The sequence below is a fragment of the Sinocyclocheilus grahami genome, unplaced genomic scaffold (genome assembly GCF_001515645.1).
Source record: "Sinocyclocheilus grahami isolate Dianchi unplaced genomic scaffold, SAMN03320097.WGS_v1.1 scaffold222.1, whole genome shotgun sequence".
Taxonomy (NCBI): domain Eukaryota; kingdom Metazoa; phylum Chordata; class Actinopteri; order Cypriniformes; family Cyprinidae; genus Sinocyclocheilus; species Sinocyclocheilus grahami.
Genome location: NW_015505401.1, coordinates 2782333 through 2801614, shown reverse-complemented (window position 1 = coordinate 2801614; position 19282 = coordinate 2782333). Strand labels below are relative to the sequence as shown.

At 34.5% G+C, this 19282-nt stretch overlaps 1 protein-coding gene across 1 annotated transcript; it reads right to left on the bottom strand.

The window, feature by feature from the left end:
• Positions 1-1576: 1576 nt before the first annotated feature.
• LOC107596736 (protein FAM131B-like) lies at positions 1577-19061 on the bottom strand. The gene is made up of 7 exons (XM_016287532.1): positions 19029-19061; positions 18493-18598; positions 15855-16079; positions 10699-10839; positions 7047-7090; positions 4912-5169; positions 1577-2607 (listed from the first exon to the last, which is right to left on the bottom strand). Exons 2-7 carry the CDS (start codon positions 18590-18592, stop codon positions 2377-2379), a joined length of 999 nt encoding a protein of 332 aa, XP_016143018.1. The 5' UTR covers positions 18593-18598; positions 19029-19061; the 3' UTR covers positions 1577-2376.
• Between the last annotated feature and the right edge of the window lie 221 nt (positions 19062-19282).

The window sequence follows — 19282 nt, the reverse complement described above, 5'->3', positions numbered from 1 at the left end:
ACTGTCGTAATAACCGTCTACACGTTGTCCTTTTTTTTTTTTTTTAATCCTTGGTGAATCATGCATGACATCACAATGCAGGATGATGTAGTTACTTCTGTTTCTGAACCGGAAGTCTGCTCATACTTTGGGATGCATATGCTTCATGTTCATTTACGAATAAATACACAGTCAACGCAAAGTTTGTAGCATCATAGTTACTGTATAATCAGTGACCATGACAAACAGGAAGACGCCTGTGCAGTTCGGAAATTCCAAATGGCCTGAGTTGTTCATGAGGTCACTTTCAACTCGAATCAAAGTCCATTTCCATTCTCATTCTGTGGAGACATTTTTCCTTGATATCTTGGTAAAGGATATTTACAGTATGTGAATCCAGGTCCTGTTCTATTCTACCCTTATTATATAGTGAAAAGAATTGTAGGCAATGGAATACATATTTTGGAACAGAAATTATGACATGCTTTATTATTAAAAATAAAGTAATCATCAAGAACTGGTCCTGCAAGTATAACAACAAGTACATGTACGAGTCGCCAACAGGACTGTTCAAGACAAAAATGTTTACTGTAGTTTTCTTCTATTTTAGTAATTTGAGGTTATGAGGCATTACCTATCCATCTTTCTCCTCTCAATTGTCATTTATCATGAGATCGATTAATCTAGATGTTTCAAAACCATCCTTAAACCAGTGTTTGACTAAACCAGAGCAAAAACAAAAATTTGGGATCAGAACTCAAGTACAGTTGTCTCATAAAAGAGTTAATTTTCAATCTTAAAGGCATCTGTCTTTCACCCAACAACCAATGCAAGTGCAAAAAGTTTTTTCCCCCCCAAAACATTTCTCTCGTTTAAGCAGCCAATCAAGTCGCTAAACACACAGATCTCACAGAGTCAGTCTCAGCTCAGAGTACTGAGGTCCAGTGCAAATATCTATACAGTGTTGTATAGGACTCCAGAGTACACGGACACTGACAAACATCATGCATGCCAAACGACACACAGAGAAGGAAGCACGCTATGTTACACTCCAGTAGGAAATATATCTGTGTGTACATGTGTGTGCGTGAAAAAGTTTGTATTACTACTACAAAAAATTAATTAAATAAATTATTAAATAAATAGAAATGGACCCAATTATGTGGAAAATAAAGTCTAAAAATGTATTAAAAAATTATTAAGTTGGGTGATTTCATCAATTTTATTTTTTCTCAGTTATTTCCTTTTTAATTTTGTATGGCAGTATGGGAGAACATCACAGGTATAGGTGTATATATTTGTATATGTACACGACCGTTCAAAAGTACGATTTTTGACCGTTCAGTAAGATTTTTGAAAGAAATTAATTATTTTATTGAGCAAAGATGCAATTAATAATAAGATAAGACTATGGCATCACAAGAATACATTACAATTTAAAAAATATTAAAATAGAAAACAGTTATTTTACATAGTAATAATATTTTTGTAACATTACTGTTTTTATTGCATGTTTGTTCAAATAATGCAGTCTTGGTAAAAAAGAAGGTTCTTTCAAAAATCTTACCGACCCCAAACTTTTGATTGGTACGTACAACATCTATTGGCTTGAGTTAATGAGGGTTTGAATACATACTTACATATTGAATAAACAGCCGACAGAAGTGTGTAGATTGTGCAGTGGTTTGTTTCGGTTAATTGATTTTTATGTTTCACAGCACAGAAACTTCTGTATTGAACCAGTGTTTCTCCCAACAGTGTCATAATCTGCCAAATCTTGTTTTTTTATATATATAAAGGATTGTGTTCGGAAGTAAACAGGGTGAAAACTGAAGAGGAAAAGGGATCATTTGTGTTGTATTGAGTGTATTTGATCTCTTATGGTGTGTGGGAACTGAAATCCTGAAGGGCTTGGGTTGTAAAAACTTGTGTTACTGTCTATTTTACAATTATATATTTCATTTTTTGTTGTTTTCTTAGAAAATAATCATATTATTATCATCATTATGGTTTATTAACTATAGTTTCTTTATTTTGAATAACGAGTGCCATCACTCCTTGTAAAAGCATGCACATATTTAACCGAATGTTCTTCATATTTATTGTCCTGAATTACGTACCTCCAACTTGGTTTTCCTCATTCTCTCCTTTCTCAGTCCCAAGGATTTCCCATTCTGTGCCTTCCTTTTTCAGACATCCATAATATAAGGCTTACAAAAAAAAAAATCATAGTTTTCACGTAAGCAGTGCAGTCATTTCAGTTCTGCTTTTCCATTTTGGGTTCGAGCAGTCACTTGAATTCCATCACAATGGGGTTTGATTCCTGAAATAGGAGTTGATATTGTTTGAGTATGCTGACTGAAATGTCAAAACAAGCTCAAGTCTCATGCCAGCCAATTAGTTGGCTGCCATGACGTCTACAGGCGACGATTCAGACTCCTCCTCTTTTTCTTCAAGCTCTTCAATTACAGACGGTGAGACATCAGACGCCTTGCGCTCTGTGCTGAATTCTCCAGGGGCTTGACCTGGACTGCTTCCTCCCATTGAGGTCACTTCCTCTCTCTGCGTTACTGGAGATGGAATGAATGTCACTGGTTCTGGTTCCATACATAACGTAATATCTTCCTCCTGGAAAAGAGGCTGGATATTAGACTGGGTACGTGTCATTTCCTGTTTACAGCCGCAGTGTTTAATTTCTGTGCCAACAGTGGCAATAAACGAAATTAGAAAACAACTTTTAAAACATTTGTTTTGTAATTTTGTTTAGTGGCTGATCTGAGACTTGAACAGGTTTTGTTTTGGGACAAAGAACAGGCTGAAATGTATAAACTTTGTAGCTCTATCAAAAATGTTTAGTGTGATCTACCCGACCAGGAATGCATTTCCAATACAACGATGTAAGTTGCTGTTTAACTGCTGTATGATGCCTTGTTGAACATATTAAATAGCTAGTAATGACGAAACCGTAGTTGCACTTCCATTATTTGAACCGCACTGGTTCAACATTATAGGACTGTCATTATTGACGTCACTCACAGGCGGTGAAGTATTAACTGCTAATTCATTGATTCTTCGCGTGTTTTTTCTTATGTCATACTCCGAGTTTCCCTTACACATTTATGCACATGCGCAGTTGCACACTCTTCAAAACCAGCGCTGATTTGATTATCCATTGGCCTTACCAATAGCAGCCAGGTAGAATGTTTGAAAAACCTGTCTGAAAACAGTCATTATTTTTGCAGTGGTGCTATTGGCACAGACTACAAAGTAAAGCACTGGAAAAGTTACACTGTAGCTGTAAGAACTGATTCTGACTGTGACTCATAGTTGATTCCTACAGTGAGAGGAGTTACAGAAAACTTAGACAGGATTCATACTTTTCTAGCTGCTGACAGAAATAGCTTTTTTTTTCAAAAAAAAAAAAAAAGCATCAAATAGAAATGTCAAAATAAAATCTCTGGAGAACAGCATCTTGGCAGACAGTTAATAGGAAAAAAATTTGTGTGTGTATATATATATATATATATATATATACATATTTAAAAAAAAAAATTCATATTAACTGTCTGCCAAGATGCTATTCTCCAGAGATTTTGGTGCTGACATTTTGACATTTCTATTTGATGCTTAGCATCATAAGTCTGTGTGGAGCTGTTCAGCACTTAGATTCAATATAGATTATATCTAAAATCTACATGGCCCCCCAAAAGAATGGACATTTAAGCAATGTGTAAAATTTACTGCACAACAAAACATGAAAACAACAACATAAAAGGACGAATATACTTTTCACATAAAAAGGTTAGGTTTTAAATGGAAAAATAATAGATACAGTATACTACTAAAATTAAGACAATATTTAGTAGTATTATTAATTAAGTACTATTATAGTATTTTTTTATATTTTGAATGACCTTTTTCAGTTTTGATTTAAGTTTTAGTAATGTGCATTTGTCATTATTAGTTTTCTAATATGTCTATTTGGCTTTTTTCTATTGTTTTTCTATTTCTATTTTCATTATTTTTATTTCAGTTTTTAATTTTGGTACTTAAGCTTTATTTCAGTTAAAGTAAATGGTTTTCATCTAATATTTATTAGAAATGCATTGATACTAAATGTCTCAGCCTACTGATACAGATACTGTTAGCCGATTATCCAGAACGATATCTGCCGATACCGATAGTACTATACAGGAAACTCTCTCATTTGGTACATTGCTATACTATTAAAGGTTAAAATTAACAAGAGAGCTATTATATTCAACTGCCATGTATTCTCAGATATCATAATTACACTCTTAAATAAAAATTGAAATGTATAAAACTCATCACATAAAAGAATACCTGTCTTTATGCCAGATTTATTTATTTATTTAAACATACATATCTAAGTAAATAAACTCCTCTTTAGTGTTTTTTTTGTAGCTAACTAATAACTGTGAACACTGGATAACTTTCCAGAGGTAAATGCAACATTAAGTTACATATTGTTCACAAGCTGTTTTATTGATGACTTTCCGCGGTTGAAACACTGATAGAGCAATTACATGAGACATGTTACTTTTTGGTAAGCTATACTGTATCTTTTTCAACAGACCTTCTGATGTTCATTCATGTTCAGTGCACGCTATAACTTGTATTAAAGTGCGCTGCCGCTTGAACTGAGGCACTACGGTGATCCATCTTGTCACAATTAAAACCATCAAAGCGGCATTTATTGTTTGAATTTCGTGATAGAATAGACAGAATTTGAAAGTTGTTTCCTATCAGAAGAAGGCACAAAGATCTGTGAGATTATTGGGGTGGCGCGCTACAAATAATATCTGGTGTAGAAAAAATGGCCAATTATCGGCCAATTCCGATTGACATTGGTGCATCTCTAATATTTATATTTATATTTTTGTCATTTACTGCACAAATTTTTTCACTCACTTTGATCTCTTCCTCTTCCTGGGCTTCCAGTAAAGGTGAGTGATCTGTCGTCACCTCCTCTGTGGGGGCTGTTAGATTTCCATCTACTGCTACAGGCATACCCATGTAGCCCACCATGTCTGCCTGATAGGCCTCTGTCTGTGCTGCCCCCCACAGATCCACTAATGGGGGGTGAGTGAGGGGTGGCAGGCTGTGGATGGTGCTGTTGGGAGTAGCTTGTAAAGACTGAGTGGCACTCTGTAGTCTTTGCTCCAACATCTGCAAATAGATAGAAAAACTGTTCAAAAGCTGCCTCTCTTTCCCCATTCATGTTATTCATTCCAATAAATTGGCATGAACCAAACCAACCATAAGACATGAACCAAACCAAACAGCACCCAAAATTACAAACATCGATTTAAAGGCGAAAAATTATTTAAAACTGCATATTTATTAAAAATATTATAAGGAGTTAACTAAGCATCTCATAAAACAATAGCAATAATTGATCAGAAATCGGAAATTAGTATTTATAATGATCATGTCAATAGTTTAAGACAATATAAACTATAAAACAATATTATTGCAATAAAGCTTATCACAAAATTATTGAAATGCATACACAGTGTTTATACCATATCATCATATATTTAAAAATATTTTTACTGTATAGATTTGTTATTTTCAAATAAAACATATATTAATGATCTAAAATTAATTCTTTTAAATTTTCAGATAAAAGTACACAAATTGGGTGAGGGTCATGCTTAAAAACTATTTGCCAACAAGTTTATTTATCTTATCCAATTTTCAAATAGATTTTTCTGACTCCATTCGATGATTTTATTTGTGATGTTTCATGGAATGGGCAATCAATTAAACATCAAGCCAAAATCACAGTGAACGATGCCTTCTACAGAAGCGTATATCATCGTTTAGCAATCAAAGAGCTCATAGTAAATCTTTAAAGGTTTATACAGAGATCAGGAATGTGATTTTTTTACTCTGTTGTGTTACAATTGCAATGGCTGATGGGATTTGTATTGTTTATATTCCCCATTTGCTCCAGCGAGACCTCATTTACTGTAACGATCAATGGCTTCTAGTTAATGGCTGAATGATGGAACCTGATTAAGTTTTTACTGCTCTCACTGCTGATCCTGGGGCTGCTGTTGAAATGACCGCTGGGACCTGTGCTGTTCAACACCAACATGATGCTGCAGCCAGCAGAGCAAGAGACGTCGTTGCGGTGGATGCTAATTGGAATTGGTAGTTTTGTAACTTACCTGTTGCTGATAGTTATATAAGATCTGTTGCAGCACGGCCTTATGGGCTTATGTTAATGTGCCAACAAACTGTTGTTGCAGAGGAATATGTAGGATACATTTTATGACTCCTCTGTTACTAATACAGGAGATGATGATGCAGAGCCTTCTTTTATCCCTACTTCACACCAATGTGAAGCGATGAAGGTGCACATTTTGCTTTCACACTGACAGTGTTTCTGCAACATAATAAAGCTCTGTACAAAAAAATTTGATTTCTGGGTTTCCAAACTGAGAATTTCATAATGGCCATAAATTATAAGGATTATTGTGAGTTTTGTTAACATTTAGTTTTTCAATAACACTTTACATTAAGGTTCCAGTTGTTAACATTAGTTAACAACTAAAAAGACTTTGAAAAAGATGTATTGATCTGAAAGGGGTCATATGATGCGATTTCAATTTTTCCTTTCTCTTTGCAGTGTAACAAGCTCTTGGTGCATAAAGAAGATCTGTTAAGTTGCAAAGACTAAGTCTCAAATCCAAAGAGATATACTTTTTAAAAGTTAAGAGTCAGCCACGCCTACCTAAAATGGCTCGTTCTAACACGCCCCCACATGTCTACATCACAATGTGGGAAGATTTGCATAACACCGCCCAAATGTTCACGCAAAGAAAGAAGGCGTAACTTTTATTCTCGCTGTAGTATTGTTGTTGCCGCCGCCAAGTCGTGAAGACGCTGTGTGCTTCGTTGTGAAAGCGAAACTACTTTGTTTGGTCTTCCAAAAGAGGACTATATCTGCTTCGTCATGCCTGGAGCTGATCCGTGCTGGTTGCTGAGGAAATACATCAACTTCGTGCTGTGGATCGCCGGATCGGCTATCACCGTGCGTAATTGTGAGGCCACACCTCTGCAGAGGAATGGTGCATCTGGTCTGGAAGAGACAGAGAAAAAGAAAGAAAATATGACAAAAGAAGTTCTCTGAAAGAGAACTCAGAATGACATGAGAGAAATGAAACCAGCACAGCTACAATATGAAGGAAATACATTACCAATATAATCAAAATCAAGTAAGTATTATAGAGAGTCATGTAATAATCATTATTATTGATCAGGACCTTGAACTAAAGTCTTTAAAAGAAAAGAAAATATTCCTGAATAATAAAATAAAGGGTTGTCAAAATATACCAAAAAAAGAAGAATAAATTATATTATTTTACATTTGGCTGCTTTTAGATTCACGTTTATGTTACAGTCAAAGCTCTTAAAACACTTTTATGATGCTTTGATTGAACACAATGGGCAGATGTTAATATATTTGAGCCCACATTCATAACAAAGCCTTTTCCATTTCCATTATTTTCTCTTTGAGCCAAATGCTGTGACTTTTCAGCCTCATCTGCATGCAACAGCAAGATATTTTCTAAATTATATCCGATTATAAAACAATGTTGAATAATAATAACTACACATTCTATTTCTGTGGGTGAAATCTCTTGCCTCAGCATACCCCATGGCCATCATGGTGAAATTAAAATGAGTGTTCACTCATTTTCACCCCTCCGGCAGGGCAAAAATGAGATTCTTTATTTACTGAGGGAATGGCTTTGTAATGTAGCATAGCAACACTCACTCGTACACATACTGCCCACTGAGCTTATTCTTCTCTTGCCCCTTTTCTCTCTATAGACCCTCTATAGCAGCATCCTTACTGGAATGAAACCCCATACATTTGTGATTTGTGCTCTACAGCAAAAAAAAAAACTTGACTCACAAATGATTTCAATACAGGTGACTCAAGAGGAATTATGCAATGCTATAAAACTAATAACCATAAATACAAATAGCAGTACTTTTTACCATAATATAATGTACTGCTCGAGGATATATATATATATATATTTTGTGTGTGTGGAAACATTGATTCATTATATATATATATATGTATATAATATGTTTGATCAAGTAATGTGAACAAAAGTATTAATTTCCACACACACACACACACACACACATTTGTTCACATTACTTGTTTCCACAAAATATTAAACAACTGTTTTCAACATTGATAATAGTAAGAAAAGTTTCTTGAGCACCCAATCAGCATATTAGATGATTTCTGAAGGATCATGTGGCACTGAAGACTGGAGTTATCATAGGAATATGCCATTTTAGGAATTAATAACATTTTAAAATATATGAAAATAGAAAACAGTTATTTTAAATTGTAATAATATTATACAATATTACTGTTTTTATTCTATTGTTGATCAAATAAATGCTTTTATTTCAAAGAAAATTTTAAAATTCTTAACCACCCCACCAACTTAACCATTTTTAAACGATTTTGATTTAAAAAAAAAATTAGCAATACTTCTCATAATATAATATGATATAATATAATATAATATTTAAAGAAACAAAAAATTTTATTCAGCAAAGATGCATTAAATTGATCAAAAGTGACAGAAAAGACTTACATTGTTATACAAAAAAATATATTTCAAATAATATTATTTAAAACTTTCTATTTATCAAATAATCCTGAAAAATAATATTATGGTTTCCATTGATTAAAAATAAATTCTTTAAAAATCCTACAATGTGATTTTCTGGATTTTTTTTTCTCATTTTGTCTCTCATAGTTGAGGTATACCTATGATGAAAATTACAGGCCTCTCTCATCTTTTTAAGTGAGAGAACTTGCACAATTGGTGGCTGACTAAATACTTTTTTTCCCCACTGTATATATATATATATATGTATATAATGTTTGATCAAGTAATGTGAACAAAAGTATTAATTTCCACACACACACACACACACACACTTTTGTTCACATTACTTGTTTCCACAAAATATTAAACAACTGTTTTCAACATTGATAATAGTAAGAAAAGTTTCTTGAGCACCCAATCAGCATATTAGATGATTTCTGAAGGATCATGTGGCACTGAAGACTGGAGTAATCATAGGAATATGCCATCATAGGAATGAATGACATTTTAAAATATATGAAAATAGAAAACAGTTATTTTAAATTGTAATAATATTATGCAATATTACTGTTTTTATTCTATTGTTGATCAAATAAATGCTTTTATTTCAAAGAAAATTTTAAAATTCTTAACTACCCCACCAATTTAACCATTTTTAAACGATTTTGATTGAAAAAAAATTAGCAATACTTCTCATAATATAATATAATATATTTAAAGAAACAAAAAATTTTATTCAGCAAAGATGCATTAAATTGATCAAAAGTGACAGAAAAGACTTACATTGTTATACAAAAAAATATATTTCAAATAATATTATTTAAAACTTTCTATTTATCAAATAATCCTGAAAAATAATATTATGGTTTCCATTGATTAACACTGATAATAATCAGTACATTACAATGATTTCTGAAGACTGGAGTGATGATGCTGAAAAAATTAACATTGCCAACACAAGGATAAATTACTTTATTAAAAAATTGTTAAAATAGATTTTAAATATATTATTAATATATTATATATATGAAAAAATATATATTAAATAAATATTATTAATGTTTTTAATATACAAAAATAGAAAATATGTTTTAAATTATAATAATATTTCACCATATTCAACTGTTTTAAATGCCAACAGAAGCCTTGGTAAATATAGGCCTAAGAGAATAGACAAAAATATATTTAAAAATCCTAAAGACCCAAAAACCTCTGAAATCGAATCTAATCTAATCTATGGATGATTTGTATACATTAGGTTCTGGAGCAGAGCATATTTTACTCTTTATCTGGTGCTGGAAATCAGGGTACATTCTTATATTCTATGACTTGTGGCACATATGTTCCAGATGTTGATGAGAAACTACCATCTGGATTTATAAAAGCCTTTTGTTCTAAACTTCCGGGCCTGTGAAACTAGTTTTGTTACACCCCTGCCTTAGCGTTTGACATAATTATCACATTATCTGTCTGTTACATGTCGTCATTTGGCATGCAGATGGCTTTGGTTGCTCTGAGCTCTCATGTGAGTCTGTAAGGCTGTACTAAACTGTTCAGTGGATTAGTTCTCATTCTCCTGAGAGTCACGGGTCCCTGACCTTTATTTATTCATTTATTCAAAACCCAATGTGCACTGCATTCCAAATCAGCTGCAATATAGCAATCCCACCCTCACTCTAGGGGGCTTTCAATGGAAAGCTTTCTTCTTAGAGAAACCTCTTAGCATAGGACTAAATAAAAGGAAAACAAAAGAAAATGTCAATTTTTTCAGTCCTTACAGAATTAGTCATGTATTTCAAGCATATCTTCTTCCCATATGTTTTGAGCTGAGATGGAAAGATGGGCTAAGTTGTTTATGGTTTATGACAACACATTGCCTGAATAATTGCAGCACTAATCAGAGCTCACACTGTGACGTGGAAGTTCTGTTGCTAAATTGACTTTATTCCCAAATTTAGGCTAGGTTTCCAGCCTGAAGCGCAGTAGAAAGAAGCACAGTAATTCTCTGAGCTTGCAAGTGCATGCTGGGAAATGTAGTCAGTACCTCGGCTGGTGATGCTTTCCTGGTTGGCCTCGCTCAGGTGGGCTACGCTCCCCTGATTAGATCCAGCGCTTGTGCTGTCACCGTCCATAGAGGTCCAGGCCAGCAGCGTCGCCTCAGAGATCGCAAACTGCTGAAGCACACCTGACAAAATTCAGGATTAGATTGTTTATTGTTGGCCATAAAAACACATCAAAGCTTCTTAGCATAGCAAAGTTTTAAAGTAAGAATATGTAAGTCTAAGGGAGAACAGAACTGGTGCATTTATGAATATATGTGTATTGATACTTGTTTGTATTTTGTAGATGCTAGTGATGTTATTGCTATTCAACTTCTGAATGTAACAGCCAGGATATTAATGGCTAATTTGACTATATGTTTGAGACTAATATTAATTTGAACCTCAACCACTAAAACCACCTGTGTTTGGACCACATATGATTTATATAGATTAAAATATACTCTGTTGTTCAAAATGCTGTTGTCAGTAATTTATTTTATTTTTAGGAAAATGAATACTTTTATTCCGCAAGGACACTTTAAAATGATCCAATGTGACCGTAAAATATTTACATTGTTACCAAAAAAAAGAAAAAACTATTTTAAAGAAATGCTGTTCTTTTAAACTTTACATTTATCAAAGACTCCTGTTTTTAACATTATTATTTATAATAAATGTTTCTTCAGCCTATTAGAATGATTTCTGTAGGATCATGTGAGACTGAAGACTAAAAAAAAATTTTTTAAATAGAAAAGAGTTATTAATTGCAATAATAGCACTTAAATTGTAATAATATTTCACAATATTACTGTTTTTACTGTCACAATATTACTGTTTTGTATTTTTAAGTCAAATAAATGCAGGCTTGGTGAGTAAAATGTCTTTCAAATACTTTTAAAAATCATACCAATACAAAACGTTTGAATGCTACCTCATATATAACCCAATTTACATTGTTACCAAAAAAAAGAAAAAACTATTTTAAAGAAATGCTGTTCTTTTAAACTTTACATTTATCAAAGACTCCTGTTTTTAACATTATTATTTATAATAAATGTTTCTTCAGCCTATTAGAATGATTTCTGTAGGATCATGTGAGACTGAAGACTAAAAAAAAATTTTTTAAATAGAAAAGAGTTATTAATTGCAATAATAGCACTTAAATTGTAATAATATTTCACAATATTACTGTTTTTACTGTCACAATATTACTGTTTTGTATTTTTAAGTCAAATAAATGCAGGCTTGGTGAGTAAAATGTCTTTCAAAAACTTTTAAAAATCATACCAATACAAAACGTTTGAATGCTACCTCATATATAACCCAAGGGGGAAAAAAATAAGTTTGTATTTTTAAAAGATATTTGAACTGTTTATATGCTTAACAAATTAATCCAAAATAATTCCTTGATACTTTTTTCTTTTGTGTTTAAATTAAAGTCTGTAATGGACAAATTCAAGGACACATTAATAAAAATAAAAAATAAAATTTTTTTGGATTCCATCGTTTATTCACACCTGAAACTTAATCTCTGTCACCTGACTGTGGAAATACTATAAAGAAGCCTCGTCATCTCAGAGATGGTGTCATGAATAAGAGATAGCAGCAAACATCCCAGACACATTCCCGGCATTCTCATAGTCATAAATAAGGTATGATGATGTGATGCATTCAGTCTGATTAATTGCATTCAGCAACAGATGGGAGCAGGTGAACTTAATATACTTTTAAAAATCATACCAATACAAAACGTTTGAATGCTACCTCATATATAACCCAAGGGGGAAAAAAATAAGTTTGTATTTTTAAAAGATATTCATCTCAGAGATGGTGTCATGAATAAGAGATAGCAGCAAACATCCCAGACACATTCCCGGCATTCTCATAGTCATAAATAAGGTATGATGATGTGATGCATTCAGTCTGATTAATTGCATTCAGCAACAGATGGGAGCAGGTGAACTTAATATGGATAGTGCTATCTCTCACACCTTACCACAACCCAGTTCAGCATTTCAAAAGAAGCATTAAATGCACTCAATATGTGACCCTGGACCACAAAACCATTTTAAGTCACTGGGGTATATTTGTAGCAATAGCCAACAATACATTGTATGGGTCAAAATGATTGATTTCGCCAATAAGATGCCAAAAACCATTAGGATAATAAGTAAGGTAAAGATCATGTTCCATTAAGATATTTTGTAAATTTCCTACTGTAAATATATTACAACTTAATTTTTGATTAGTAATATGCATTGCTAAGAACTTCATTTGGACAACTTTAAAGGCGATTTTCTCAATATTTTGATTTTTTTGCACCCTCAGATTCCAGATTTTCAAATAGTTGTATCTCTGCCAAATATTGTCCTATCCTAACAAACAAAAAAAGCTTATTTATTCAGCTTTCAGATGATGTATAAATCTCAATTTCGAAATTGACCCTTATGTTTTGTGGTCTAGGGTCACATATATTTGACTCATGATTAACCCCCTTGAAGGGATAAAGAAGGGATAGGGAAATTCTGTCATCCCTTACCCACAGGGGCGGATCTACCGGGTGGCACGGGGTGGCAACTGCCACCCTAAGAAAAAGCTGTGCCACCCCACCTACCACCCCAGAATTATCACAGAATAAAATATAAATGTAAGCAGTGTTTCATGTGCTAGTTTTCAGCCTCGGTGATGACAGAGTAACGCAAAATAATGGCAAAAACACGTCTTTTAATAAACTGCACGATGGTTGCACGCACACGCAGCGTGCCAGTGTAGTCGGCTTCATTACAAATGACTCTTATGAACTGGATCTTTTTTAGTCAAAACCACAAAGCTAGTTCACTAACTAATTGTTTTTACATTTGTTCGTGAATCAGATAATTACTGCTTTTCAGGTAACTCAGAAGTCCTCTGAGAAATCTGATCCTGTCCGGATATGTTTGAGATTCATCGCGTAATTGTTTGGTGATCCGATTCTCTGACTGCTCTCTCCACTTTCATCATGAATATAAGCCATAACAATAACATGAAATCAATAAGAAGATGCCGATCACGGAAACTAATAGCAAAGTTAGGTAAGAATCTAGTAGTATTGCAGTTTTCTTGATTGTTAATGTAACTGATTATTTTAGTTGGCACTTTTTTCCCCAAACCATTAATTTTTCAGTTTTCAAAACAAAGACATTTTTCAAAAAGTTTAACAATGAGTAAGTTAAACATTAGGTAGCAAAACTGATGACACACCAATCAGAATTTCTGCATCCTAACAACGGAGAGAGGAGAGAGCTGAGCCAATCATCTACAGGGGGTTTATACTTATACATACAGTATAATTACAGTACAGTACCAGTACATTAGATAATGGAAATTTCACTATTCTACATGTACAGTAAACTGTAGCACATGTTGTACATCTTCGAGCGTGTGACTGTCAAATTTGATTTGTAACCGTTTTTATGTGTACTGCATTTTTGCAGAACTGAGAAATGACTGCCTAGAAATATAGCTAGTCTTGTGTCAGGAGACCAAGAAACTGCTATAGTACTGTATAATTTGGCCAAATGTGCAGAGGATGCTAAATTTACTTATTTTATTTAATTTTTTACTGTAGGCTACTGTATTGTGGTGCATGCCAAGTTCATACAATTCTTTGGTATTTGAACTTTTCTAGTGCTTTTCATCTACTGCAAGATTACTTTACAGTAGTAAAATGAAAATGATTGTTGAATTATACTGTATCTGTAATTTAATTTATGAATACTGTTATAGACATTGAGCTGCAAAAAATAATTCCTGAATCCTAGTAAGAGTTTTTTTCTTACAGTGTTATTGATCTCAGTGTTCACTGGGCAGGAAAGTCATCTGTGTATTTGAATTGTGTGTAAGCATTTACAGTTTTTTCAACTGCTTACACACAAAATCTTTACTTGTCACACAATTTCTGAAAGCTGACACTCAAACACCAGAACCACAGACCAAATCTGCAAAACCATAATTCTCGGCCTTTGACTCAGTATTCAATTTCATATAACACTTTTTGCAACACACAATTCTCTATGTAACACACAAAAATATAACAGGAATTAATATTATGGCAAAGGTGTTTGCAAATATTTGCTTTTGAGATGTGTTTTGAATGCAGTGCTTAATTTTGCAAGAGATGTGAGGCATTTTGCATTTTGTGTGTGCAATCCTTGGATTTGTGTGTAAAGTTTTGAAAAAAAGAGGCAAAGTTTTGAAAATGTGTGTAAGCAGTCTGAAAAAAACCCTGTAAGAATAACTGTAATAACTAGATTGAAAAGCTTGTCTTAAAGTCTTGTTTAAAAAACGTAAATGGTTTGGTCAGTTAGATGTTCTAGATGTTTTCTAAAGTGTTGCTAGTTGGTTGCTAGGATATTCTGGGTGGTTGCTAGGGTCTTGCTATGCAGTTGCTGGGGTGTTGCGTATATGGTTGCTAGAGTTTGTTCTGGGTGATTACAGACATTCCCACCTCTGTTGATAACAGAAAATCAAACATTGTTTTCAAAACAGATCCAGTTTCAGTGCTTTGATATTATTGTATTTCTTTCTAATGTCAGGAAATTCAAAAATATTTGTTGCTATTAAACTTGCACTAAACGTGATTATACCATCTAAGTAGCCTATGCAATTTTAATAGAACCGCATGTCTTCTTGAGTGATACAAGCTCAGAAACATTTATAACCTGTTGAAGTTTTTTATGTTGTGTATATGTTGTGACTTGGTGCCATGATGGATATTGAAATGTTGTTATTTATTTTTCATTTTAAACAGTATGGATGCTTACTTAATGGTAATACAATATTTGTGAACACAACTGTGTATGTCAGACCATAAATCCCCAAAAACTATGCATGGGGGCTTGCTTTGGTGTTGCCACCCCTTTGCCACCCTAAAAAGTATTTTCTAGATCCGCCCCCACTTACCCACCCTTTGTCATTCCAAACCCCTGTTGTTCTTTCTTCTGTTGAAGATACATTTTGAAGAATATTGGTAACCAAATGGTTTCGGTTCCCATTGACTTTCCCATTGTTACACGTCCACATTGTGGCTCTTCTGTAGGCTATGTTGTGTGTCTTCAGTCATTTCTAAGCACTAGATTTTGTGTAGGTCTTTCTAGCTATTAAACAGTCTGTCTCTCACCTGCGGCGAAGCGAGCCTCCTTCTCTCCGTCACTGAGGTCGCTGTATGCGTCATTCTCCAGCTTGCGCTCTTGTTGGAGGTGCAGACTGGAGGTGCGTCCTGCTCCTGTGCCCCCCACGCCCACCGTCTGCATGCCCCAGCTCTGCCACTCAATCATGTGAGCCACGCGCCCCTGGGCCATCGCTGTTGGCTTTGTCACCTTGTCCTTCATAGAGCGAGACACTCCTGAAGTGGACGGACAGACAGAGGGTGGATGATGAGATAAGAAGGCAGCGAGAAGACGTTTTTTAGATTATGTAGAGAAAGAGGGGGGGAAATGAGAAGAGAAGAAAATGAAGTAGCTTTACAGTATGAGGTCACCTGCTCAGAGACTATATGGGGTATATGAGTGAATGTAACATGGAAATTGGGAATAGACTAGCGTGCTCAGAGGTTGCACCACATTTTATCCTCTTACAGACTGAATTTAAAAAGTGCCCATCATTATCTATTTTTTATGGTACCCGTAAGGTGACATATTCGGTTCACTTAGTTTTGTCGTGGCCACGCCATAATAACCCGTGGGAACGTGAAATGTCGTGGCCACGAGATCATTTTGTCGAGGTAACGACATCCTTATGTCGTGGCCTTGAGATTTTATGTTGAGGGATCGACATCCATTTCTCGTGGCCACGAGTTTAATGCGTAAACACAGACCAAATCACGCAGTCACGCAGGTTTGTTTACGCATTAAACTCGTGGCCACTAGAAAAATATGTCCTTCCCTCAAAATAAGAAGTCGTGGCCACGAGAAATGGATGTCGTTCCCTCAAAATAAGAAGTCGTGAAAATAAGAAGTTCCCTCAACACAACATCTCGAGGCCATGACATAATATCACGTTCCCATGAGTTAATATGACGTTCCCTCAAATTAATATCTCGTGGCTACGACATATTATCACGTTCCCACGAGTTATTATGTCGTGGCCACGACAAAACTAAGTGAACCGAACATGTCACCTTACAGGCGTGATTGTTTTAGTTTCACTGATTTTTACTAGGACTATTATATAAAAGTATAGCACATCACCTTGACATAACCAAAGTTAATACTTTCAATAATTAAAAATTATTTTGTTTTACATAATGTAGCAAAAAGTAACCAATTACGGTACATCTTTATAGAAAATAACCTGCAGAAGTAGCCGTCTATTTATTTTAATCTATGGACAGTTTCCTAGTTTCTCCTAGTTATTATCTCGTAGTTTCTGTAAATTAAAAGAAGTAACTAAAATTATTAGAATTTCTTGATTCCATAAATTTTAAGAGCTGTATGTTCATCAGGGATTCCACTTTTTAAGCCACACTCTCAAAAAAGGTCACTGCGATGGTACTCTTTCAACTTCAGGTACTAATATATACAGTATATTTATGTACCATTTACAGGTTTTTTGTGTGTTTTTTTTGAGAGTGCATGAATTTACATGACTTCAATCTTGTGAACTAGATAAGGATTAAGGATAAGAATTTTCACAAATATTTTTTTTATCACAATTTCTACCCATTAAAATATTTTAGAGCTTGGTATATCTAGAAATAAATTCCACGTCTAGAATTCTCACTTTTAAAAGGAGGTATTTGTAAGATTCTAATAAAACCCTTGTCTGTTAAAATGATGAAAAGCATTTTTTATTATCCTTTAATGTTTTAAATTTCAACTGCCAATGCAACCTCTCCAATGTGCTGTGTTATAATGTTTCTGTTGTTGAAAAATATGTGTAGAATTGTTTGAGGTAAGGAAATGAAAATCCCTTCCATAATGAGATGTAGATGGTTATGGTATGGAAAAATAAATAACTAAGTTTTAGTGACAAGGGATGGGAATTTGTCCTGCTGGAATGACTTCTTTCCACACTAATGAAGATCTACACACAATAATAGCCTTTTACTTTCTCCTGCATTTTCTTTTATTAGTTTCAGCTTATTCAATGAAGCTACATCTGTGATATACTTAAGCCAGGCTGTAACGATCTGTTTGAATACCAGTAAATTCTGTGTGGAGACTTTCTATAAGATACCGAGAAAAAATCAATTGCTCTTTGCCATTTGGACAGAATCTATATATACATTTTTTTTTTTTACCAGTGCATTAGTGCAAACATACAGAGATAATTCTAAAATCTCCCAAGCTCTTAGGTTATGCCTAATGAAACGATGAACATTAATTATTGAAATTGAAGAAAAGGATCTTTCAGAGAAGGATATAGACTGCACTGCACTTTACTGCACACAACAGTACTACAAAAACACAGATACAGGAGTCTGAGAAACAACAATATTACAAGACACACACTGACTGATCTCCACACTTCACAAGCACCTTACATACAAAAACCTGTCTCTCCCATCAACCACCGCTTAGGGTAAAATGAAAAGCCGTATGACAATGCATTGTGGGATGCATATTGCTTACTTTTCAGGAAACTATTCTTATTTGGATCTTGGAATTCACCAATGGCATGAGCCATTGGAGAGTGTTGTAAATGGAAACGGGTGGTGAAAAGGGAAACCCACAAGGGTCCATGTTGGCTCCATCTCCTCCAGCTCAGTCTGGAGTCAACATGGGGTCAGTTTACCATTTCACAGGACAGACACACACCTGACACACCTGTCAGAGAGGACTTAGCCAGAGCGCCGATTCCATAGGCGTTGGAGTTCTGCTTCTTCAGCCGAGGGAGGATTGAGGTTGTGTCCTCCATAGACAACTGGAATGAAGGAAGGCAATCAAGAGAGAAAAATGGGACAGAAAATAGGAAAGGTGAAGAAATAGATGGTTTCGATGGAGCAGGAGCAGAAATGAAATGCAAAATTTTGAGCGTGGGTGGAAGTTTATGGAAAGGAAAGAGGTGATGAGAGAAGTTAGGTAGAAAGTTAGCAAAGTGGTTTCTAGAGGTTGTGAAACTACATTTCCCAACAGCCTTCTACTTAATTTCTGTCTATTTGCATGATGGGAAGTGTAGTCTTTTGTCATTTACGTCCGCAACAAAGTCTAACTACTACGGCACACCAACAAGTCACCGCAAAAGAGAGATGGATCAAACCGAGGAATGGGGTGTGAGAGAGGAGACAGCTACTGTGATTCAGAGGAAAATAACGAAAGGACAGAAATGGAGGAATGGTATTCACAACACTTACATTGATTCCATCCCATGAAAAGTCTGCTCGGCCATGCTGAGAGAGAGAGGAAGGAGGGATGGGGAAAGAAAGGGATGGGGATAGACAGAGTTGAAGAAAGAGTAGAGAAGAGCAAGAGAGACGGCCACAGAGAAACGAGAGGAGAGAGAGGGGGATTGTGACAGATTTTAAAAACGTGAAGTTGAAGTAGAGAAATAAAAAAGAACAGAGAGGAAATCAAATTCTGAGAAGGTGATTTATTGGCCGGACTAACA

Excerpts from the sequence above, each read along its gene's own strand:
- LOC107596736 (XM_016287532.1), bottom strand. The coding sequence starts at position 18,592 with ATGGAGGACACAACCTCAATCCTCCCTCGGCTGAAGAAGCAGAACTCC. Across the intron at positions 16,080-18,492 it reads CTCTCTGACAGGTGTGTCAG|GAGTGTCTCGCTCTATGAAG; the intron begins GTGTGTGTCTGT and ends CGTCCACTTCAG. Across the intron at positions 2,608-4,911 it reads AGGAAGAGGAAGAGATCAAA|GAGGAAGATATTACGTTATG; the intron begins GTGAGTGAAAAA and ends CCTCTTTTCCAG.